General features: G+C 45.9%; 1 protein-coding gene across 1 annotated transcript in view; it reads right to left on the bottom strand.

Annotated features, from left to right (window-relative positions):
* PEPD (peptidase D) overlaps positions 1–24,765 on the bottom strand; it is a 1,156,120-nt gene that overhangs the window by 602,940 nt on the left and 528,415 nt on the right. The window contains exon 9 of the mRNA XM_069639310.1: positions 13,010–13,056. Coding sequence (XP_069495411.1) covers positions 13,010–13,056 — 47 coding nt within the window. The remainder of the gene's footprint in view (positions 1–13,009; positions 13,057–24,765) is intronic.

Genomic DNA, 24,765 nt, shown 5'->3' with positions numbered 1-24,765 from the left:
GCAAGACAGAGCTTGTAATTCGCTCACCCTTCTAGCAGATGTAAGTGCTATTAATAAAACAGTTTTAAGGGTAAGGAATCGTAACGAACAAGAATGGAGAGGTTCGAAAGGTGTACCCATCAGGAAAGTTAGTACTAAGTTTAAGTCCCATAGGGGAACTTGGAATGGTCTTGGGGGATAAACATTGGTTAACCCCTTTAGAAACTGTATTACCAAGGGTAATTTGAAATAGGATGGTTCTTCCGCAGTACGCTTAAAGATGGATAGCGCTGCGAGATAGCCCTTAATGGTGCCAACTTGAAGGCCTGAATTTGCCAAATATAGTAGGAAGGACAAAATCATTGGTGTACCACATGAAAAAGGGTCGATATTCTGTTCTCTACACCAGCTGCAAAATCTGTTCCAACGGCAGCGGTATAAAGACTTTGTTGCTGGCCTCCTTGCCGAAAGCAACACCTGCATAACATCATCAGGGAGGTCCCAATCCTTGTACCTCAGCCTTTCAGAAGCCAAGCGTGAAGGTTGAGGGTTTTGATGTCTGGATGGAGAACCTGACCTCCCTTCTGTGAGAGTAGGTTCTCTCTGAGTGGAAGTCGAATTGGAGGGCAGATGGACAAGTCTAGAAGGTCCGGGTACCACATTCTCCTGGCCCAATCCGGGGCAATTAGGATCATGGTTCGCCGGAATCTTCTCAACCTCCTGATCATTTGAGGAATGACAGGGACCAGTGGGAACGCGTACAGAAGCCGAAACTCCCAGTCCACTATGAACGCGTCTCCCAGAGCTCCTCTCGGGGGAAATTCCCTTGAGCAGAACAGGTCGCATTTCCTGTTTAGGCTGGTGGCGAACAGATCTACCTGAGGGGTTCCCCAAAGGGCGAAGATCTCTTGAAGGACTTCCTGAGCTAGCTCCCACTCGTGGGAGACTGTGTTCTGCCTGCTCAGAGCGTCCGCTGTCAAGTTCTTCTCTCCGGCTAGGTGAACTGCCGATAGAGAGATTCCTTCTTGGATTGCCCAAAACCAGAGCTGCATCGCCTCTCTGCACAGGGGTAGTGATCCTTCGCCGCCTCTTTTGTTGAGGTAATGCATGGCCACCGTGTTGTCCGTCATTATCAGGACGTTCTTCCCTTGTACAGATGGCAGGAACGCCTTCAGTGCAAGTCTGATGGCTCTCAGCTCTAACAGGTTGATGTGTAGTCTGGACTCCGATTGAGACCAACGACCGCTGATGGTCAAGTCGTTGGCGTGGGCTCCCCACCCCGTGAGTGAGGCATCCGCGACTACTGTTATCTCCGGCCAGGGTTGCCAAAACTGTTCTCCTTTCAGAATGTTCTCCTGACAGGCCCACCACTGAAGGTCTCGAGCCACCCTGCCGGGAACCTGAAGAAGATCTGTCATTCTCCCTGAGAATTGTGACCACTGAGTCCTCAGTGCCCACTGGAGGGATCTCATTCTCAGGCGAGCCTCTGGCACTAGGAAAATGCAGGATGCCATGAGGCCTAGCAACCTCAAAAAGTCGAAGGCTGGGAGACGTTGGGCATGCTCGAACTTGGTAACCATCTGTAGAATATCTTGAGCCCTCACCTCTGGTGGCGAGGCTTTTCCCAGGGAAGTATCCAGGATCGCTCCTATGAACTGGAGTCTCTGCGATGGTATCATTTGTGACTTCTTTAAATTGAGGGAGAAGCCCAGTCTGTGAAGGAAGTGGCACACGTGATTTAGCTGGATCTGAGCTTGTTCCGGAGAAACAGCCCTGATCAACCAATCGTCCAGGTAGGGGTAGACGTGAATCCCTTCCCTCCTTAGACTTGCAGCCACTACCGACATTAACTTGGTGAAGACCCTCGGGGCGGAGGTCAGCCCAAATGGCAGCACTCGAAATTGATAGTGAGAGTTGCCAATTGCGAACCTCAGGCATTTCCTGTGTTTGAGATGGATAGGCACATGGAAATAAGCATCCTGAAGGTCCAGAGATACCAACCAGTCCTGGAACTGAAGGGCCTGGAGGATCTGAGAAAGAGTGACCATCTTGAATTTGTCTTTTCTGAGGAATTTGTTCAATTCTCGCAAGTCCAAGATGGGTCTCAGTCCTCCGTCTTTCTTTGGAATGAGAAAGTAAGGGGAGTACCAGCCCTTGTTCCTCTCCGCTACAGGTACCGGTTCTATGGCACTTTTCTTTAGCAGGTCCCAAATTTCCTGCAAGAGGAGCGGATCTGGAGCTTTCTGAGAGCTGATCCCCGGTGGATGACTCTGAGGTATACATAGGAAAGGCAGGCAGTAACCTTGGGCAACTGTTTCCAATGCCCAAGCATCTGTCGTGATAGCCTGCCATACCGCCAGATGTTGAGTCAACCTGCCTCCTACAGGTGTCCTGTGAGGGAAGTCCTCAGAGTGGTTTTGGGGCGGCTGATGCAGATGCTGATGGTAAAGAGGCACCTGCTGTTGCTGCGGCTTTTGAATATCTACCCCGTCCACCTCGGGTAGTTCTTCTTTGACCCCTTTGAGCCGGTCGTCCTCTACCTCTTCCGAATGCGGAGTAGAAGCAAAAGGACTTGCCCCTCGCAGAGGTTCCTGTGGGACGAAAAGGAGTCTGACGGATTGCAGCTCCTAGGGATTTTGCTGCTGCTTTTGAAGTTTGCAGTTTCTCTAAACTGTCATCCGCCTTTTTCCCGAACAAAGAAGAGCCATCGAATGGCATGTTCAAGAGCCTGGCTTGCACATCTGGGGCAAAACCAGACTTTCTCAACCAAGCGAATCTCCTGGTTGATGTACTTGCCGCCATTGCTCTGCTGATACTGTCAGCTGAATCAATGCCCGTCGGGAGGGATTCGCACATAGCGTCTTTACCGTCCTGTATAATATTCAGAAACGCATCCCTTTCTTCTCCCTCCGGGATGCAGTCAGCCGCTGTAGAAGCACACTCCCAAAGTGTATGGCTGAACCTAGCAAGGGTGCAAGTAGCATTAACAGATTGTAACGCCATGCTACATGCTGAAAAGACTTTCTTTGCCATAGCATCATATTTTTTATCGTCCCTGTCCTGTGGGACAGTAGGATAAGCCGTCTTGACATCGGTAGAGGATGCTGCCTGTACCACCAGACTTTCTGGGGATGGGTGTTTAGACAAAAACTCTGGGTCTGTAGAAGATACCCTGTACTTTGTAGACAGTTTTTTATTTACTGCTGGTACTACATCTGGGGTTTCCCAGTTTGTCATGATCTTTCTCTGAAGAGCTTTATGAAAAGGCACCACAGGATCCTCCTGTGGGCCTTTGTCAAGAATATCCGTGAGGTCATCTTGTTGGAAAGATTGTGAAGGTGCAGACCACCCGATGAACTCTGTAATCCTGGCCATTAAGGCTCTGTAGGGGGTTTCAGCATGCTCCCCTGGGTCTGGCTTAGCAAACTCCACCTCAGGGGAAGTGTCTAACCCACTTGCCTCATGTAACGAATCATGAAGATCCTTTAACCTGCGCTCTTCAGAGGAAAATTCCTCTCTAACTGGGGTTACAGGTCCCTGTAGCTCAAATGTGTCTTCCTGTTCAGACAATTCACCCTCTTCTAAAATTGAGGATATAGTTCTCAATTGTTGTGAACTCATAAAGGGAGTAAATCCCATTTCCAAGGCAGAGGGTGTCGAACTTGTCATTATCAGCCTCGAAAACGTCGATGTCGTCGACGCCGACGTCGAAAACAAAGGCGGAGGCCTCGAAGACCTCGACAGAATTGGAATTCTACTCAACAATCTCGAAGCCATCGACGTCGAGGACCTGGGGATAGTCACTGGATGTGTGGTAACCGTGACTTTTCTTGGCGTCGACGCCGGTGTCGAAGCTGGCGTCGAGTTGACAGACCCGTGTGTCGAAGGTCCCTTCGACAATGGCGTCGAAGACCTCGACGTCGACGGAACCCTCGTCGACGGCACCTTCGAGGAAGGTTTGGAGGTCATAGTCCTACTCGAGGGTTCGAGACGCGCTCGAGAGGTTTCCTTCGCCGGGTACTGCGACTCGCGGCGTTTTTGACCTTCGGGTCTTTCGACCAGAGCATCGCTCTCGGCAGTCTTCGAGGGGGTCGAGGCCGCTTTCTCGAAGACGCTCATCATATTTTTTCGGAATTCCTCCCATTCAGCCCGGGAACTATGTTTCGTGGGGCAAGGGATTCTTTTTGGCGAAACAGAGGAAGACGGAGAAGGGGATCTTCGACGTCTCCTCTTCGAGTGCTTCGATCTCGAGGAGTGATGAGACCCACTCCGAGACCTGGAGCGCGAATGGTGACGAGGAGACGAATGTCTCGACTTCGTCGACGAAGAAGAAGCTTTAAAAGTCTTACCTTTCTCCAGCTTCCCCCTACGCTCCTTCAGGGCCTTAGCTGTCATTGACATACAGTCCTCGCATTCCGAACAATGGTGTTCAGCTCCCAAACACCACAGACAAACTCTGTGAGGATCGGTCAACGACATCTTTTTCCCACAATCTCGACATTTCTTTAAGCCGGATCGAGGAGTTGTCGGTTCCGACGAGGAAGCCATCGAGTACGGATCGAATAACTCGAGGTAAATAGGATTATTCTGACTAAGAACTGAGCAACGGTATTCTGAGGCACTGAGTAAGCGCGGAAAAACGGAACTGAGCAACGGACGCTGCGCGCGGCCTTTATAGGCAGGATGACGTCGACACGGCGGCTGTCGAAGGACATCGACTCGGAGGACGTCGACGCGCAGCGCCCTCTAGAGAAAAAATTTTCCGAGGCCAGCAGAGCCTGAAGGAGATATCTAAGATGAGGAATACGTCGGAGGACACAATCCCTTCGAAATATTGTGTTTCAGGTGTGCCAGCAAAACACACTTTGCAGCCTCTATAGCATGTCCAGGAAGAAGGGCAATTTGTAACAAATGTAAAAGGAGAGGTCATTTTCCCAACTGTTGCAAACAAAATCAAACCAACCTGAGGAAGGTTATGGTGGTTAACGATAATGAGGGAAATGTGTATTCGGAGGACGAGGAAAACGCCAATGTTGAAAATATTAATGTGAATATAATTCATGACGATGATAATTAATGTGAGAATCCTTATGCCAGTGTAAAGTTGAATGGTAGCAGTGTGTGGATGATGGAAGATTCAAGGTCTAAAATATCACTGATGTCTAGAAAAGTATTTTAGGAACAAATGGGAGGTGATGTGAAGAATTTAATCAAACCGGATATAAATCCGGGCAGGTATAATCAGGATCGGATAGAATTACTGGGATATTTTGTAGCAGAGTTCAAGTTGAAGTGAAGGTCTGCCAAGGAAAAAGTCTATGTTACCAAAAAAGGCATGACACTGTTTAGTTGGCGGGATCAAAAGAGATTAAGGGTAAGATAAGATCATAACCAGGATGATCAAGTGTTGCAAATAGACACCTCTATGCGTATTGAAGACACACATGAAAGAGTGTCTAGGAAGGGAACAGGCAAGGTGAGAGGGATGCAACATCAGCTTGTGTTGAAGAAGGGAAGTGTACCGGTATATGAAAAATTGAGAGCTGTGCCTTTGGCTTTGAGAGAAGAGGTGAAGAGAGAATTGGAGAAACTATTGAGAAGTGGTGTAATTGAAAGAGCTGGGGGAGTGGAGTGGACGTCCCCACTGGTAATTGTTAAGAAACACTCAGGGAATTTACGGCTATGTGTGGATTTGAGAGAAGTGAATCGCTCAGTGCTCCTTGATAAGACATCCCTTGCCCAATATGAGCGAAATGCTTTCCATGGTGGGTCAAGGTATGGCATCCGCCTATCACCAGGTAGAAAAATATAGAGAGTTAACAGCTTTCATTACACACAAAGGTGTTTTTCGGCACAGTAGGATGCTGTTTGGCCTTGTATCGGTCTCCTCTGTTTTTCAGAGGATAATGGACAAATTATTTAGCAAAATTGATGGTCTATTCTGCTTCCAGGATGACATTTTGGGGTTATGAGAAAGCGTGGCTGAGCATGATGAAAGGTTGGCTGCAGCTTTGAAGGTACTGGGTGATAGAGATATTACATTGAGGAAAGAAACATTTCTATTTCACGTCGACAAAGTGCAATATCTGGGTCATGAGATTTCAGGCCAAGGTATAAAGCCCAAGTGTCCCTTAGTGAGTGCGATTAAAGAGGTGAAGTTTCATAGGTATGCTTGTATTTTATCAAAAATTCATAAAGTATTACGCCAAGAAAGTTACCAATGAGGAAGTTGTTAAGAAAGGGAGAATAATGTATCTGGAATCACGAGTGTCAAATGGAGTTTGAAAAAAAGCAAAGAGGAAATTGATTTAGCCGCTCCATTGAAAAAAATGTGATACAAGGAGAAGGAGTATACTTACCGTTGATGCGAGTGATGTAGGATTGGGGGCAATATTGTCCCAGGTGAAGAAGAAATCATAGCCCATGCATCTAGAGACTTAAGAGGTGCAGAACTAAGAATCACTGTGTTGGAGAAGGAAGCATTCGGTTGTTTTTGGGCAGTGGAGAAGTTTAAGAGTTTTGTATGGGGGACAATTCATGATTAAAACGGATCATAGACCTTTGAAAGCGATTTCTGAACATAAGGTTTAGATAAGGTTTCTAGAAGAGTGGCTGGATGGGTCACATGGTTACAATGCCATAGCTTTGATGTAACTGTGGTGTCAGGAAGGGACAACGTGTTAGCTGATTGTTTGTCGAGGCTGGCTAGAAGGGAAGAAGAGAAACGACTTGATGAGAAGATGGAGTTGGTTTTTTCTATGGGTGATTGTGTTATAAGTGAAGAAGAATAGATAAGATCAATAGAGAATGATGAGGTTTTATCTAAAGTGAAGTTGTATGTGGAGAGCTGTTGGCCCAGAAAGCAGAGTTGGCTCAGAGGAGAGGCCATTTTGGGACGTTTGGGAAGAATTGAGTGTGGAAAACTGAGTTGTGCTTCGGTGGGGTGGAGCGGTTTTGCCAGAGTATATCAGACCAAGCATTATTGACATATTGGTATCACTAAAACAAAGGCTGTGCTGAAGGCAGATTACTGGTAGCCCGGTTTTGATAGAGAGGTAGAAAAACAATTGAAAGATTGCGTGGGTTGTTTAGAAAGCTGTAAAGATGCCATGGCAAAGTAGCAATCCGTAATGCTCAATGATGTTCCAGGTAAATTATGGGAGGAGGTACCTTTAGATATACTTGGTCCCGTGGAGATGGGTTTTGGACAGGGCAGGTTTATAATTGTGTTAGTGGACATGTTTTCTAGATGGTGTGAACATAAAATTGTTAGCGATATCAATGGAGAGAGAATAGTTGCGTTCTTATGTGAGATTTTCGGAAGGGAAGGATTCCAGAGTTGTATTTTAACTGATAACAGCTTACAGGAGGATGTTTTGAGGAGTATGTGAATGGATGTGGCATTATCCATAAGAGAGCAGCTTTATACCATCCTGAAGGGAACGGATTGGTGCTGAGGATGAATCGGTGTATAATGGAGGGTATCAGGTTGGCGGGTGTATGTGGTATGGATAGGAGGTAGGCTGTTGAAAAAAGAATGTGTGCATTAAGGATGGTGCCACATTCTGTCACTGGCATGTCCCTGTTCGAATTGATGAGTGGGTGAAAGAGGTATTCCGAAGTGTGCACTCCCTGGTTAGTAAGAGGACGTGAATCGGATTGTGTGATTGGAGAATTGAGGAAGACCCTCAAAATGAAAAGGGAACAGTATGTTATGAGGGAAAATTTAAGAAGAGGAAATAAGGAACTCGGAGTAGAGTGTGGGGATTATGTGAGAATCAGAAAGGCATTAATAAAGAGAAAAGGTGATCTTTATTCCAATCCCGTTTGTGTGGTTGCAGTAATGAAAGCGGCCGCAAGAGTGAGCGGGGGACAGGTTTGGAATAAAAACCGAATAGCGGTGGTGAGAAGAGCTTTTGTGTGATGAGGGAGATATGTTATGATGTTACTTGTTATGTGTAAATAGTTGCTGCTTAGCTCGATCGTAGATCATTCATAAAGTGTTCCATTCATATGATGTAGGGAAGGTTCCAAGCAGAATCTCATTTGATGAGGTATGTTGAAGAATATTTATACTGGATATTAGTTCTGTTTCAGTTGAAGTGTCCCAACCTGCAGTGAAGACGTGCTGGGGATCTGTTCCTTTGAAGCTTTAATTAAATCCAATTTTTACCCACTTAATTGGTGGCTGTGTTCTTTCAAAAATAATTAACTTTCTTTCACAAGGGTAAAAACTCCCAAATAAAAAAGAAAAAAAAGAAAACAAGAATTGGTCAAGAGGCCTTGTGGAAATAATTTTGGCCGTCAGACTATGTGATGGCGAATTGCAGACGCCAACTTCAAAAAGTACAGGGGTCCTGGAAACATGAACAAACGTTTCCGGGAGAATTGAGCAGTGCTGGGAGGGTCAGAAGGAGCAAGTATTTTTACATCAGAATGTCTGCTTCACATTCCTATAGGATTTCTCCATCACAGAAACTTTGCTTTGGTGTCCTTACTCTTGGGGCCTTTTACATGTTCTACATCCATGATATCTTTCCTCCCCCCTTTGTAACATTCTGGGCCTGCTCGCTCTTGCCACCTCTCTCACAGGATTTCTTACTTTCCCACAACCATATTTTTGTCATCCTTTCTATACCACAGAAAACCTACTTCAGCCTCCGGCTCTCCGAGAGGTAATCACGCTCTTGGAACCCACAAACCTGCTTTACCTTACATCCACCTGGATATGAGGACTCTGCTGGGCTTCATGTTCGTGTAACCCTGAATAATATCAAATTGCTATTTGCATCCTGCAAAAAACGGTCTAAGTTTTAACATCGTGCTTTGAGCAAGTTATTAGTTTAGTGTGTTGGTCTAAAGAATTTTGCATGAACACTATTATTGAATAGTCGGCAATTCTGCACTAAACTACAAACATCACTGGCGTAATGATTGCTTGCCATTTGAGACCCTACTGTAGAGAGAAAAGCAAGAAAATATCAAGGCAGTAACAACATCAACTGGAGACTGGCTCCTGTACGAGCACAGAACAGGAACAATATACTCTGCCAACCGAAAAGCGAACGGCAAAGAGCCATGGGTGGCGCACCTGATGCATCGCAATCAGTTTACGCAATCAACTATGCATGCTCTGAATTCATGTTCAAAGATGGCCGACATGGCGTCCGACCTATTTGAAATCCAGATGTAGAATATTTAACTTCTTATTAAATTAATCAGGGCAGAGTGGTAAAATGGGTGGGTTAATTTGACACACTGAAAAAGCAATTCATTAAATACCATTATTTCAGAATTCATTATGGCTTGATTAAACAAATATGTTTTGTCTGAGTCACAAATGGGCTTTTCACACTACTCATAAAACAACAATTTTCCTCAATATTCCTTCATTTCATTTTCTGCGGGATGCAAATTAATTCTAATGGAAGTCATGCTAGACTACTTTTGAGACGTCAATTTAAAAAATGGTTTTCTTCAAAATGTATTGCTAATCTCCCCAACGCATCCACTTAATTGTAAATATCTTTGAATTGGCATAGCACTTGTGGGTTCACATCTTAACAGGATCTGATTCAGTACACAGAACAGGCTGGCATGCTGGCATCTTTAGTTTTCAGTATTATGCCGCCACATGTTACCCTACAAGATCTTTTCTCCCAGCACTAGAATGTATGATGGGGTGACTTTTAAACTGATTGTTTTGAAAGCTCTTCATTCCCACACAATCATAATGGCTAACTGTACAGTGTACCCATCTCCGAACTGGTATTAGGAAATCCTTCTAAAGTTACCATGTCACTGATAGACAAACACCTCTGCAATGGGAAGAAGGATGGGGATGCAAAGAGCGTTGTGCTGTGCGGTACAAAGTGGAGACGGTCACTTGTCTAAATGGGATGTCGTTCCATCTTAGTAAAAATGTCTGATTTTAGTCTCCATTAAAGTTGGTAATTTCTTTTTTTTCCTTATGGGCCACCATATCCATACAATACTAACACAAAAAACAAATAGAGTTGCCACATGTCCACATACTTACTTCTAAATACATGTAAATGTACAGTTGGTAGTGTGCCTGGAACCATGGGACACATTTTAGCCGATCTGTGTGTCCATGCCTATGGAATAATTATATAGAATTTGCTAAAACGGTACAGTGCATTTGCATACCTAGGCCCATTGACTTCTTAACCAAGCTATCATCTATGGCAAAAAAGGTAAGGTATTGCACCACCTTTGACAAGTAGTTACTCCAACAAAAACCTGTAAAAAGTGTATTTGTTCGTGCTGCTATGTACAATTATTTACTTTTCAAACATGTGCTCCGTACTTAACTAAACCTTTTACCACAAGCGACAATCCGAAAGTTACACAACGTGGTCTTCACTTTCGAAAACTGTAATAAAAATACTTTAAATGCCTTAAAGGCACTGCACCCAACGGACTCTTAAAAAGGCAATGACTAGAATCTGTAAATACATACGGATTAAAAAAATAGAAGATGCATGACTTTTCACCAAGTGAAAAACAAGGAAGATGCATATGGACAACGTGAGCAGTGCAGATTTAAAACAGCAAGAAAAAAGGGGTGTTTAGACACTCCCTGTGTTAAAGATCGGCATGCCTGTATCTATGGAAGACACTGAGCAAAAACATGCAAGTATAAAGTGTTTCTGCTGGATTTTAAAACCCAGAGGAGGGCAGAAGAAAATCAAACCTTCTGCCCACATTTTAGTACCCTCGGCCTGATCCAAATTTCACCAACATTTACTCTTGGCTGGTCCGATCACTTCCTAGTTCCTTTTTGCATTCGACTCGCTTGCACCTACTTCTGCCGTTCATTTTGGTTGCCCTCATCTGCTCTTTGAAATCACTTAATGCCCTTTCTTTAGAGGAAAGGTTTCTGCTTCTCACCCCTCATCTTTCGTACGAGCAGCCATGTAGCTACAAGTCTAAATGGCTTACTCAGGATTTACCCACTATCAAATCTATTACAGAATGTGCAAACCATCTCAGGAGCTAGTCTGCTACTCCGCCAGCCAGAGATTCTCATCTTTCCTAGCTCTCATCATATAAGAAAGCCATCCATGAGGCCAAGCACATAGTCTACTCTTCTCACCTCGAGTCAGCAGACAAAACTGAGACAGAGCTATTCACCATTATGAACAACCACCTCGCCTTCAATTGCTTCATCTCTCAGTGTGTGACAATGTCTTCCTTTTTTTAGGAGAACATGGCTGCTATCCAAATCCCCATCTATGGTATTTTTGATGCCACCTCTGATGTCTATGTCTTACCTTCTGCCCCCTCTCTCGGTTTTCCACTCTAACTCTGTTAACTAATTTTCTCTCCATTGATCAGAACACTGTCCTGGTACTTTTCCTAAAATTAAAACATGCTTTTCCCTTGATCAGTGCCTAGCTAGAGCTTTTCTACTTGTCCTACTCTATTTTGAGAAATCCTTGCTTCTTTGATCACCCTCTCTTTTTCTACTGGCATTGTATCATACCCCTTCTGAAAAAGCTCTCTGGATACTGAAGTCTTCTCTGATTTTTCACCTAATGTCCCCTACATCCTTTCCGTCATAAGAACAAAAGAATTGCCACTACCAACTTTAGAAATGTGTGGAGAGCCAGGGTCTACTCCAGTCTCATCAGGCTGGGTTCTGTCAGCAGGTGCTGCTGGCTGCTCTTTATGAAATGAGACTTAAAACTGAAGTCATTGGTCTTGTGATATTTAACTTTTCCACTGTGTTTGATATGGTTGATCATGGCATCTCCTGAATAGGCTCTTTTACCACTGCTTTGCTAGCAAAGTGCTTTCCTCACAGGCCGCTCACAGGTAGTGTCATTCCTGCTCTTTTCTTACTCTCATTGGCCTCTAATGTGGAGTCCCCCAGAGGGCCTCTCTTTCCTCATTTCCATTTAATTGCTGTGTTCCATCTCCTCACCAACTTATTTCAACTATCGATTTAATTTTTTACATTTATGCCGAAGTAGCCCAATTTGGTGTCCAGTTGCAAGGGAAGACTGCTACCCTCCTCTTTATTTTCAATTTTGCCAGTAGGCAATGCATCCTGGCATGGGCGTAATTTAGAGGTCGGGGGGTGCTAGTCACCCCCAGCTTTTGTGGCATACCATTTTGTTCCATTCATTTGGCAGGGGCCCCATTCATTTACATGTCATACCCCCACCCCCAACATTTTCAGCAAGGCTCTCAATTCTGTCCCTCTTACCTCCATCTGTCCTGTCCCCATGCTGAAGAACCCTGGCGTTAAACTGGATGCCTTTCTAGCTCACTCTTCTCAGATTGGTCCCATCACAAGCTCCTGCTCGCTTCACTGTCCCATTTCTCTTTCTGCTCGCATCTCAGTCCCCACTGCACTAAGGCAGTAATCGCACATTCCGATTCTCCAGCACTACCACCCACCTTGCCTTTCGGTCTGAGACACTGCTCTCATATTAACTGGTTTCTTTTCCAATTGCATTTGCAGCACCTGCAATTTAAATTCCTCTGTATTGACTGTGTCTTTCCGGCACTGTGCCTTCTTTAGTTTCTAAAAGAATCTCACTCTATTGTCCTGCAAGAAGCACACGCTCTGACAGTTTTAGGCTCTTTGCAGCTGCCAAAGACAACATCTCGGATAAAGAAGGCTGCTCTTTTTAGGGCATGGCCTCCATGCTCGGACACTCCATCCACATGCGCTTTTGTGCGTCCCTTGGTATTTTCCGCCACAAATTTAAAATTCTTCATTTCTCTCAAGCATTCAACAGGTAGCTTGCACCATCCTAAATCCAGCTCCAATGGAGGTATGTTTGTGGTCGACAAGCCCTTTACAAACGCAACATAATATCAATGGAATAGAAGCAACCCACATTTTTGGACGGATAATCTGATTTAACAAGAGGTCATCAGCATTTTGCTTCCAGGCAGAAAGAAATCCGACTCTGCTTCACAAAATGTGAATTTATTTTGGTGGCAGAATATTAGGGTTTACTCAAGCAGGCTTCAGCATGCGCGGTGATCTTACCTTTCCAGCTCATATTCCTTCATGCCCACTTTTGCAGCTTTCATAACCTGTTGGAAAATAAAGAAAATGTGATCTGCTTTCTCATGCACTTTGCTTCTTTAGTAGTCATTTGAAATCAAGAGGACGATTTAGGGCGAAATGAACACCGCCGTCCATTACTAGTCAAATTCAGGGGAAATTATAAAGCAATAATACCGATGGCTCTAAAATGGACACCGGAGGTAGAAACACAACGAGCTGTAAATGAATTAATGCAAGCAATATCTATTGTAAAACAAAATATTGAATAAAAACAGTTAACATTATCACCTCAAAAATGATCAGCTGTGAGCTGAAGTTAAAATGGAAAAGAGCATAACTAACTGCTGGAAATGTGAGTATGCACGGTGTGGTCAAACTCTGGATCAATGATGGTGGTGCCGTTTAGAACGCAGGGTACTCGACCCGCTGCTGAAATTAAAATATGGGAGGTCTGTGAGCCCTGACGGAATGTGCTAAACTGCTGAAACATAGTTCTTCCGAGGGCTATATTTTTACCACTTGCTGTAATTTCCTGTAGAAACCACTGGGCACTCCACACTGCCTCTAGAGTGGTTAAGATTGCCACCAACGGCTTTTCTTACAGAAAGAGGCCCCAAATTCTCAACTTAAGAAACGAAACTAAATTAAGCTAAACTAGGATTTGAATGTTGGCATACTAGAACCAAAAAGAAGCAAAATTACAGGAAAAAAATCTCTCCTCTTGCAATGCACCTAAATGACAGAGACAAGGGTCATTCTGTGAGATGCAGGGCTCCTGGCGCCAAAGGAAACTGTTGGGATGATGGATACGGTCATGGGCAACTTAATGGCTAGTATCCAGGGGCATAGAGCCAGCCTCAACATTTTGTTGTGGATGGTGCATTTTTGGAAACAGCAAAATCATTGTGCTGCCAACTGCCTACCCCTTCCTCTGAGTCTGGGAGGCAGAATAGATATCACGCCTTCCTTTGGCCCATTACATGCATCTTTCACCCCAATTAAGAGGCTGTGCAATTTGGTGAAGCAATGCTAATCATTAAAGGCGTTAGCCATCTAAAAGCTGCAACCAGCAGCCTTACCCTTAATCATAGGGGGAGGGGGCGTCTATTCATAGGACCTGGGCCTCTGCCTCTGGGCGCTTGCTGCTGCAGCAACCTTAAACGGAAGGGAAAACAGCTCTCGAGGTGAGAAATTTGACAGGCACTTGCCATCGCACCTCCAGTCGGAGGGTTTTAACCCTTGTACATATCACTATAAAACCAGGCACCCTCCCCACCCACCTGCAGACAAAATGTGTAGTGATTAGCAGCAACACACATATACATTGGATTGCTGTACCCGCTTGAACTGGCCAAGGTGCCTACATCTGTTGGCAAAGCACACGAAGCAGTTTTGTCTCCAGACGTATGGCCCGATTCACAGAAGCATTTTATAACAGCATAATACAAAAGGAAAATGTTCTGTGAATCAGGCACAAAGTCTAGTATCCCCTGTGTACTATTACTTTAGAACTATAACAGACTAGAATCAACCACTGGGAAACGGAGCTTGTGAAAAGCCTCACACTGATGATGTGCAATTTATGGGCAAACAAACCATAGTCTGATGCGGTCCTGCCTGACCTTGTGGGTCTCTAGCCACTGTTTTCAGTCAGCAGTCTTAGATCATCCCATTCATTCAATCAGTTTTACAAGTAATGTCAGTCCCTATACTAAATACATGCTGATCTGCTATATCTGGCTCCAGGGCTCGGCAGACCTATTTGATGCCAAATTGCATTTGTGCTCCAGGTTCAGTTTTATATCTCAGTAAACACTTACATCTAGTTACTGTAGCCGCAACCCTACGGTGTCAAGGTTTTAAAATAGTTTGAAAATATATGATCTAATAGGTTGGGCAACAACAAGTTGGATTCCCCAGATGAAGAGTTCTTTAACAGAAGCTTATAACTGTGGCGTCTGTCCATAAATCTACAGCATTCATTTTTTGAAAAAATTATTTACACAGCCATCTGAATTTTCTTGCAAATCTTCATGATTTTTCTTCATTGGGGGCAGAAGTATTGAAGCGGGGAAGAGGAAAGTCCCAAAACCTATGTTTCACATTCATGTCTAAGAGGAAAAGGGTTTCTCTTCACTATTACACCCAACCTCTAGACCAGAGGTCTGCAACATTCGGCTCTCTAGGCATTTCGGATTACAACACCTAGTAAGATTAGTCATTATAGCCAATAATGGAGAATCATGGGAATGCTAGTCCAAAACATCGGGAGAGCCACAGGTTTTGTGCCCTGCAACCGATTTGCTTTAAACGTTCACGAGAAGAAGGCGCCTAGTGCCAACACCAAGTTTTTGTAAGTTTGGCACTTGTGGTTTCCTTACACCACATGCTGTCCTCACCAACCCTTCCAGGCCCACCTCTCCCCATTCCCCAGTCCACTCAGAGTGCTGTGGAGTATCTGTCAGTGACCTTGTGAACCAAAAGAAATACACTAAGGGACACAGTCAAAGATAATAGCAATATCTTAGAGGACCAGATCACTGCAGCACCTGCCCCCCAACCATGCCCAACAAACTACAGTGATCAGCGAAGAGAAGGACGCCAAACCAACTGTCAGATTCATGGATAACACCACGCACAACTATGCACCAAGGAAACTCAGACAGCTAAACCATTAAAACCCAAGCATCACCCCCACCCTGACCATCCACAACTAGGGCCACCATAACCTGCCATCCATAACTTGGGCCAGGCGGCCGAGCACTTCCCCCTCTAGCTTTATTATTTCTGCTGCGCACCCTTTCAGCAACCAACCGGGCATCAGGTCCACACCAAACGGCCACAAACAACCTGGACAAGCAATGGAACACAGGTACAACCATCCACCTGCCACCATAACGCGCAGGGATGTCAGCCCTCTGGCCTAGAGAGGAGGTGAGATTACTTCCTGAGGAGCATGTTCAAACCGCGTAAGTCCATGATGGGTCTCAATCCCCAGTCTTTCTTCGAAATCAAAAAATAAGGGGAATAGCATCCCTTGTTCCTCTCCGCTACAGGTACCAGTTCTATGGCGCCTTTCTCCAGCAGGAATTCAATTTCCTGCGCAAGGAGCAGATCCGGACTCTTCAAAGAGAGATTCCCTGGGGATTGTCGTAAGGCCTCTGCCGGAAAGGAAGACAGTAGCCGTGGGCTCTAATTTCCAGAACCCACACATCTGAAGTAATAGCACGCCATTCCACAAGATGCTGCGTCAGCCTTCCCCCAACCGGAGAAGCATGGGCCTCATAACTGAGCTGAAGCAGCTGCGGCAGTGCCTGAGGGCAAAGAGGCAACTGCTCGCGCGGCCTTGGCACCTCGAGTACCTTGTTTTCCACCTCTGGCACTCCTACAGTTGCCCCTTTGACTTGCAGCTCCTCTCGATTTACTAAAGGACAAGTAATATCGAAAGGAACCTCCCCTCCATTGCTGTCCCCAAGGACGAAAAGGCGGAGGTTGGCGAACTGCAGCGCCCAACGACTTCGCTGCAGCTCTGGAGGTCTGCAACCTCTCAAGGCTCTCGTCAGCCTTGCTGCCAAAAAGATGGTCACCATCCAAGGGCATGTAGAGGAGCCGGGCTTGCACATCAGGAGCAAACCCCGACTTCCGCAACCACGCAAACCTGCGGATCACGGTGCTCGCCGCCATGGACCGGCTGACGCAATCAACCATGTCCAGACCCGACTGAACAGACTCACACATGGCCTCCATGCCATCCTGCACAATAGCATGGAAACCATTCCATTCCTCCCCTTCGGGAATATGATCAACCGCTAGGGAAATACAGTTCCACAGAGTGTGCGTGAAACGAGACAAGGCACAAACGGAGTTGGCAGCCTGAAGCGCCATACCGCCAGAAGAAAATACCTTCTTCGCCCAGCCGTCAAAACGTTTGTTGTCCCTATCAGGAGGGATGGTAGGGTACGACGCATGCTTTGCAGGGGCCATAGCTGCCTGCACCACCAAACTCTCCGGAGTAGGGTGCCTGGTCAAGTACCAGGGGTTGCCACTTGCTGGGCGATATTTCTTCGGCAAGGACTTGCTCACTGCCGGGAGATTCTCCGGAGAAGTCCAAGCCGTAGCCACCCTTCTCTGCAAGGCCATATGGAAAGGCAGTACCGGGTCAGTTGGGGGACCTTGGTCGAGGATATCAGTCAGGTCATTCTGCTGAAAATCCCTAGGTGGGGCAGACCACCCCAGGTAATCCGTGACCCTCGACATCAGGCGCCGATAAGAGGAGTCGGCATGCGTGCCAGGCTCAGGCCTACCAAATTCCACCTCCGGAGAGGTGTCGAGCCCACTGGCGTCAAGCTGGCTATGACCAGAAAGGAGGCCATCAGGAACCTCTGCAGGAACCTCACCTTCCTCAGACCCCTCATCCACCTCAGAAATATAATCTAGAGGCTGGAAAGAGGGAACTGAAAAAGGAACAAAGACATGTTTTGCCTTAGCCAGGGCCTTTCTGGAACTTTCTCAGGACCTCGACGGCGCCCAGTGGTTGCGACGACTGCTCGAGCCCGAAGGCAGACAAGCGGTGTCTCTAGCACGGCCACGACCGGCGTCCTCAGACGGCGCAGACGGACCAGAGCCCTGCGATTGAAAAATCGCCAACATCTCCTTTCGTAAGGAATCCCATTCCTCAGTGGTGGAATGCTTGTTGGGACAAGCAACCCGCCGACGGGCGGAGTCCTCAGAAGAGGACGGGGAAGGCAACCTGTGACAGCGCTTCCTGGAGTGCCTCGACGAGGCAGAGGAATAGCGGGACCGACTCCCAGACCGAGAACCCCCAGACTCACGACGACGATGCAGAGAGTTGCCCCTCGAATCGGCCGTCGAAAGACCAGTGGAACACGACTTCCCGGGCTTGGCCACCTTACCGACTGACAGCTTCTTCTTACGCTCCCGCAAGGCCTTCGATGTGAGCGATTGGCAGTTGACACAGTCGTCTGTATCATGGTCCTCCCCGAGGCACCAGACGCAAGCGTTGTGCGTGTCCGTTAGCGACATCTTGAACCTGCACACCCGATACTTCTTAAACCCGGACCTCGGGGTGGAAGGAGCCGAAGACGACATGCTCACAAGTAGCAATGAAGAAACCGGTTCGAAGAACCAAAAGAACAGGATTCAGTAGAATCGAGGCACGCCAAGATCTCCGAAACGAACACGTTCGCGGAAAAAACGGAACTGAGGCTACGGGTGTCGTGCGTCCTACTTATAACATCCAGTGACGTCGGCTCGACGGAGGCCCTCGAGGACAGCATATCGACGTCATCGACGCAGGAAGATTTTCCGAAGCAGCACAGCTGTGGTGATTACTGTCATAGATATGGAATATGTCGGAGGACCCAATCCCCTCGAAGAGTAGTGTATTGTAGTGAGTCCAGGTTTCGTTTTTAGTGTGATGCACTTTGTACTGTGAAAATACTTCATTTGGATTGAGTGTCTGTAACTGGCATTGCCATCCTTTCTAGAATCTAGATTTGTTACCAGTGGACTGAGGGTTTGTACCATATTTTTGGCATGCCCAACTTTTGTACAACTCATGTCTTTATAGGTAGTAACCTCAACTTGTTTTAAAAATTGCTTTCTTTCCACAGATTTCCTTTTTTTGTTTTCGTATTTCTCTGTGTACTCCGAACTTTATTTGTGTGCATATTGCCTTTTAGGTGCCTATACTCCACTATTAGGCATGTCATACATACTTTTGCTTCCAACCTCGCTGGAGAACGGACCCATGCCCCAGTTGAGTGAAGGCCTTAGGCCTTGAAACAGCCCACTATCTCACACCCACCACCCCAACTTCCAGGGATCGAAACCCTTACTTTAAATCCTGTCCACTTTCCTACCCACCTCCTGACCCTCCCCAGCCCACACACCACAGGCCCTGATGGTGCTGCTGGGTGTCACAAGACCAGATCTATGTGATCACTGCACATTTTTTAATGCTCATCACCAAAATGTTGAATTTTGTTTGACCCCATATATATGCGGGGGAGACACACCACACCCCTTCCATACCCCTACATTTATTATCAACTTTATCCCACTCCCACATATATATGTGAATTGAAATGGGCCTGTTAACATTCATCATTTTGGAATGCACAGTGATCGGTTAATACCCACAAGACTCAGAAGAGCAATCCTATTGGACCCTCCAGGGAAGCCTTCCCAAGACAGCCGATGAAGGGCAGTAGATCAGGGCAATACCTGGTGTGCCTGTTCACCAGGAGCAGAGCCCTGCGGTGCAGCCCACATTCCCCACCAGTCCAGGGAACCTCAGACAACAAGGTAAGGGAGATAGTAATGCATAAAACTTGCTTGCCTGCTGCAACTTCGAATTTTGCCACTTCGGACTTTGCCACCTTGAACTATCCCGCCTTTGAACTTTGCTGAGAGTTATCCACTCTGAATTTGGCCACCTCTGAATTTATTTTGCTACTGCAAGGTTTTGGCACTTTGAAATTTGCTGCTTCGAACTTTTGCCACGTCTGAATTTTGCTACCTTGCATTTTGCTACTGTGAGGGTTTGCTACCATTGAATTTTGCAGCCTTGAATTCTGCGGTCGGAATTTTACTACCACGAGGTATCACTGCTTAAAATGTTGCCACTTTTGAATCCTGCCACCTCGAGGTTTGCCGTTGTTTGCCACTGTGAAGTTTGCCACTGAGATTTTGCCAACTTGAATTTCCCCACCCCTGAATTTCGGCGGTTTTGAATTTGGCCACAGAGACGTTGTGCAGCTTTGAATTTTGCCCCTTGGTATTTTGCCAGTTAGAATTCTGGCACTTTTGCAACCTTGAACTTTGCTATTAAAACAGGTTTTGTTCTCTTTGAAGTCTGAATCTGGCAATTGAGTTTTTTGCCAACTTGGAATCTTACCACTTTTAATTCTTATTGCTATGAGTTAAGCAGCTTAGAACATAGCTACTGTGAATTTTGAGACTCCCTCACCACAAGGTTCAGTGACTGCGAGATAACCAAAACAGGGAGGCATTCGCCACTGGGAACCGTCGCAACTTTGTGGGTCTCGACAATGTGGATTTGCACCATTGGGCAACTACAACCACAGGGATGTACTCGCCACAGTGAACTTTGAGACTCAGCCCACCACAAGACTTTGTGATTGCAAGACAACCAACTGTTGCCATTATGAGGCCTTGACAACAAGGGTCTCCGCTACTTTAATCCTACCACCACAGTGAGGCATTTACCACACTAAGGCTCTGCCATTATGGGGGTTTGTGCCATATTACCTACACTTTTACATTGCTACTCTGATAATAGCCGACAGGAATTGTCAACCACAGCAAATCCTTCTGTACTCATTCAGATAATTGACACACGGCTAACCTAAGCACCAAAAGTTCACTGGCCTATTACAGTCCAAGACACGTATAACTACAGCCCTGATAGAAGGACAAACAAGAATGGAGAACAGAACAAGAAAGGGACACGATTCCACACCTCCAATTAACAACAGAAACTACCAATCTGAGTACACAAGACCTCTAAATCACCACCAACCCCCATCGAAGGAACTAAAAATCAGGATTAAGAGGAGACCAATAACATCATACATTGCCCGTTACCTCTGCACCCACAAACCAGCCAGATAAGAAATCAAACAATCCACAAACAAGGACCCAGGTGATGTCAGAGGACGCTCTACTATACAACCCAGAACAAACCACCCATCCCAGCACACACAACCCTACAATGATATGATACAGCATTCATAACGCGACTGTACACAAGTGTTTCTAGGAGCCACAAGACAAAGGAGGGAAGCCATAGGGAGGACAAGACAAACAATCCTAGTAGACATTGTGTCAATCGGATCGTGCAAGTGCGACAATGGAAGAGAGGGGAAGTGCAAAGGAGAAGACAGGGGGCAGTGCGATCAGGGCAGCATGGCTCTGAGTAAGTGCAGCCAGCGCAGTGCAGCTCTGGGTAAGTGCAAAGAGGCAGGGGGGGCATATGGGTTACAGTTACAGCCCCTAAGTGTGTGGTAGGCGAGGAGGCAGTGCAAGGAAGACTGGTCATTGAGGAGCCTGGTACCAAGTAAGACTCTAAGGGGACCAAGACACCAGTCGGTGCAGCAGACACGTAAGTTAGCAAGGGAGTGAGCGAGAGAAGTATAAGGAAGGCATGGCATCAAAGTAAGACAGGCACAAGTGATCACAGTTCAAAGGTGTTTATTAAACTGTACAATGGATGAGAAACACCTAAGCTAAACCTAGCTCTAAGATGGGAGCAAGCTATGACAATCAAATAATAATAATACAGTCCAAGTGAAGTCTAGTCAAATAAAAAGGGCCTATACTAAAAATAAAAAAATTGCCAATCCTTACAGCTACGCTACACAAGAGTGTGGAATAATGTTCACAAGAAAAGAAAGAAGTATTCACAAAATGATAAGTCAGGATGTTATGGCTGGAGTCTCCCTTCCCCGCATTTTAATCATGGGACAAAGCGGGACACTCGAGCACAGCACACTCCTGGGCTTCTCCAGCACGATGTTACAGGTCCTTTTCCATTATCAGGGCATTCTGTGCTTGTCTCTTTTCATGCAAAGTCTCTTGCTTCAGAGGGCCTGATACACCAACACAACAAAAACAAAAGTTCCTTCTGGCAATCTTTACGTGGAGTGGATACCCGTCACCCTTGGATCCCCCTCAGCCAGGCTCTGATCCTTCTCAGAAATCGTCAGCCTCTCACTGTGGAAATCCCTCAGTCGGGTTCATACTTGTCAACACAATGTTCATGGGTGTTTTAACACTATGCAGGATTCACTTACCTTAGTTTTACAGCCCCCAGTCAGGCTTCACATATTTCTCCCATCACTATGAGATCCCAGGCCTCCCTCAGTCGGCTTTGCACTTGCCCCATTACCACAGTTTGCTATGCTTATCTTTTCTCTTCTTCATAATCTCTCAATATCTCTTTAAACAATCGCACAATGTTCACATTAAGTCCCCTCTTCCGGGCTCAGACCTCCATAACACTTCCATCTTTAAACAGAGACTTCCGAAAGGCAATCACGTCTCGCAGGGTCACTGTTGGCCTACGGCAAGCGTGGGCTTCAAGATATCACAATTTGCACAGCGTTCCCATAAGCCGGGTGCAAACGCTAGTTCCACAATAACCACACTTTCGATTGTACAAGGGATTTGACTTGACACTTGTATGACCACCTTAACACATTATACCAGCCTTCCCTATGGCCTCTTGGTGCTTGTAATTACTTTTGCTCGCAATTTTCAACACAGTCTCTTTGTTCAGAAAAGAACAAGTTACTTACCAACTGTAACGTTCTTACGATGGACTGTTCCTCCCACATATTCCTAATCTTAGATATATCCTTACCTTCAGCTTTGCTGCTTCGGAAATTTTTTCTCTCTCCACCAGAGGGCGCTCCACTCAAGGCTGAGGCGTCGATGTCCCTCGGCGGCCTCCATTGAGCGTCAACGTCATCCGCTGTATAAATGCCTCGAGCGTGCCCGTTGGCCTCAGTTCTGTTTTTTCGTTTGTTTTAGCCACTGGATTGTAGTATTTGGCGTGCCTCTTTTGACCCAAGCCTTAAAAGAATTTAGAATGTAAACCACAAACTGTACAGTGGGGTGGCTGGGAGGTTCGATGAGGAATACATGGGAGGAACATCCAATCAAAAGAACATTACAGTTAGTAAGTAACTTGTTATTCGAATGGATTGTGTCCTCCCACATATTCCTCATCTTAGATAGACTCCCATAGCAGTTTTGTATTGGAAGTGGGAGTACAGGAATTTTAGTCATGTACAGAATGAAGAACTGATTTGGCGAACAGACCTCCTTGTGAAGAAGTCGAATCTAGAGCTTTATGTTTTATAAAGGTATGCATGGATGACCATGTGGCTACTGCGCAAATATCTTGCACAGGGACACCCCTTTGAAGTGCTGTTGAAGTTGCCATGCCCTTGGTTGAATGAGCCCTCAGCCCATCTGGAGGATCTTTCCCAGCCAATCTATAACATTCAGTTATAGCCAAAATTATCCATCTAGATAATGTTTGCTTAGTCACGGCTAGTCCCAATTTGCAGCCAGTGTATCCCACAAAAAGTTGGTCACACTGACGTAGTTTTGCCAATCTTGAAATATAGAAGCTAAGAGCTCTTCTAGGATCTAATCTATGTAGCCGTTCCTCTTCCTTATTTGCGTGAGGAGGAGGGTAGAATGTAGGCAGTGTTATTTTTTTTTGTGACAGGTGAAAATCTGAGACGATTTTTGGCAAGAAAGAGGGTTTTACTCTAAGGACCACTTTATCTTTATAAAACATGGTGTGAGGAGGCCCGCTAGAAAGTGCCTGCAACTCACTTACCCTGCGGGCTGATGTAATTGCCACAAGAAGTATTGTTTTAAAAGTAAGGAGCCTTAACGGACAAGAATTCCAAGGCTCACATGGAATGCATGTGAGGATCTTTAGTACCAAGTTTAAGACCCACACAAGAACTTGAAAAGGTATTGGAGGAAACACATTTAGACCTTTTAAGAATTGAGTTTTTAAAAAGGTATCTTAAAGTAAGATTCTTCTTCTGAGGAGCGCTTAAAAATGGATAGCGCTGCTAAATAACCTTTTATCATGCCAAGTGTAATAGAAAAGATAATATTGTGGGAATATTACACTGAAACGGGTCCACATTCTTATCTCCGCACCAGTTACTGAACTTGTTCGAACGACACTGATACAGAGATTTTGTTGTTGCCCTTCTGGCCGAAAGCAAGATCTCTAGGACGTCATCCGGAAGGTCCCAATCCTTATATCTCAACCTCTCAGAAGCCATGCGTGAAGGTTGAATGTGTTGACCTCTGGATGGAGAACATGACCTTCCTCTTGCGATAGAAGATCCTTTCTTCTTGGAAGACGTATTGGAGGGCAGATGGACATGTCCGGTCCGGGTACCACATTCTCCTGGCCCAATCCAGGGCAATTAGAATCATGGTTTTCCTGAACTTTCTCAACCTCCTGATTACCTGAGGGATCACCGGGACTGGAGGAAACGCATACAGAAGTGGAAACTCCCATTCCACTACCAATGCGTCTCCTAGAGCTCCGCTCGGAGGAAATTCCCTTGAGCAGTACAGTTCACATTTCCTGTTGACACTGGTCGTGAACAGATCCACTTGGGGGGTTTCCCAAAGGGCGAAGATCTCTTGAAGGACTTCCTGAGCTATTTCCCACTTGTGGGAAACTGTGCTCTGCCTGCTCAGAGCATCCGCCGCTGTGTTTTGCTCTCCGGCTAGATGAACGACAGAGGGATCCCTACTTGTATTGCCCAGAACCAGAGCTGCATTGCTTCTCTGCACAGTGGTAATGACCCTACTCCTCTCTTGTTGAGGTAGTACATGGCCACCATGTTGCAGTCTTTCCCCATACAAAGGACAGGAAGGCCTTCAGCGCTAGTCTGATTGCCCTCAGCTCCAATAGGTTGATGTGTAGTTTGGACTGCGATGGAGACCAACGACTGATGATTGTCAACTAGTTGGTGTGAGCCCCCCACCCTGTGAGTGAGGCGTCTGTAAATCTTGCAAGAGTGCAAGTTACATTTGTGGATTTTAAAGCCATGCTCCCTGACGTAAAGATCTTTCTGGACCATGCATCAACCTTTTTATCATCCCTATCAGGTGGAATTGTAGGGTATGCAGCATTTCTAGTAGAG

Source organism: Ambystoma mexicanum, chromosome 1q (assembly GCF_040938575.1).
Source record: "Ambystoma mexicanum isolate Mex_15411 chromosome 1q, UKY_AmexF1_1, whole genome shotgun sequence".
In the NCBI taxonomy this organism is placed as follows: Eukaryota; Metazoa; Chordata; class Amphibia; order Caudata; family Ambystomatidae; genus Ambystoma; species Ambystoma mexicanum.
This window is presented reverse-complemented; position numbering and strand designations above follow the sequence as displayed.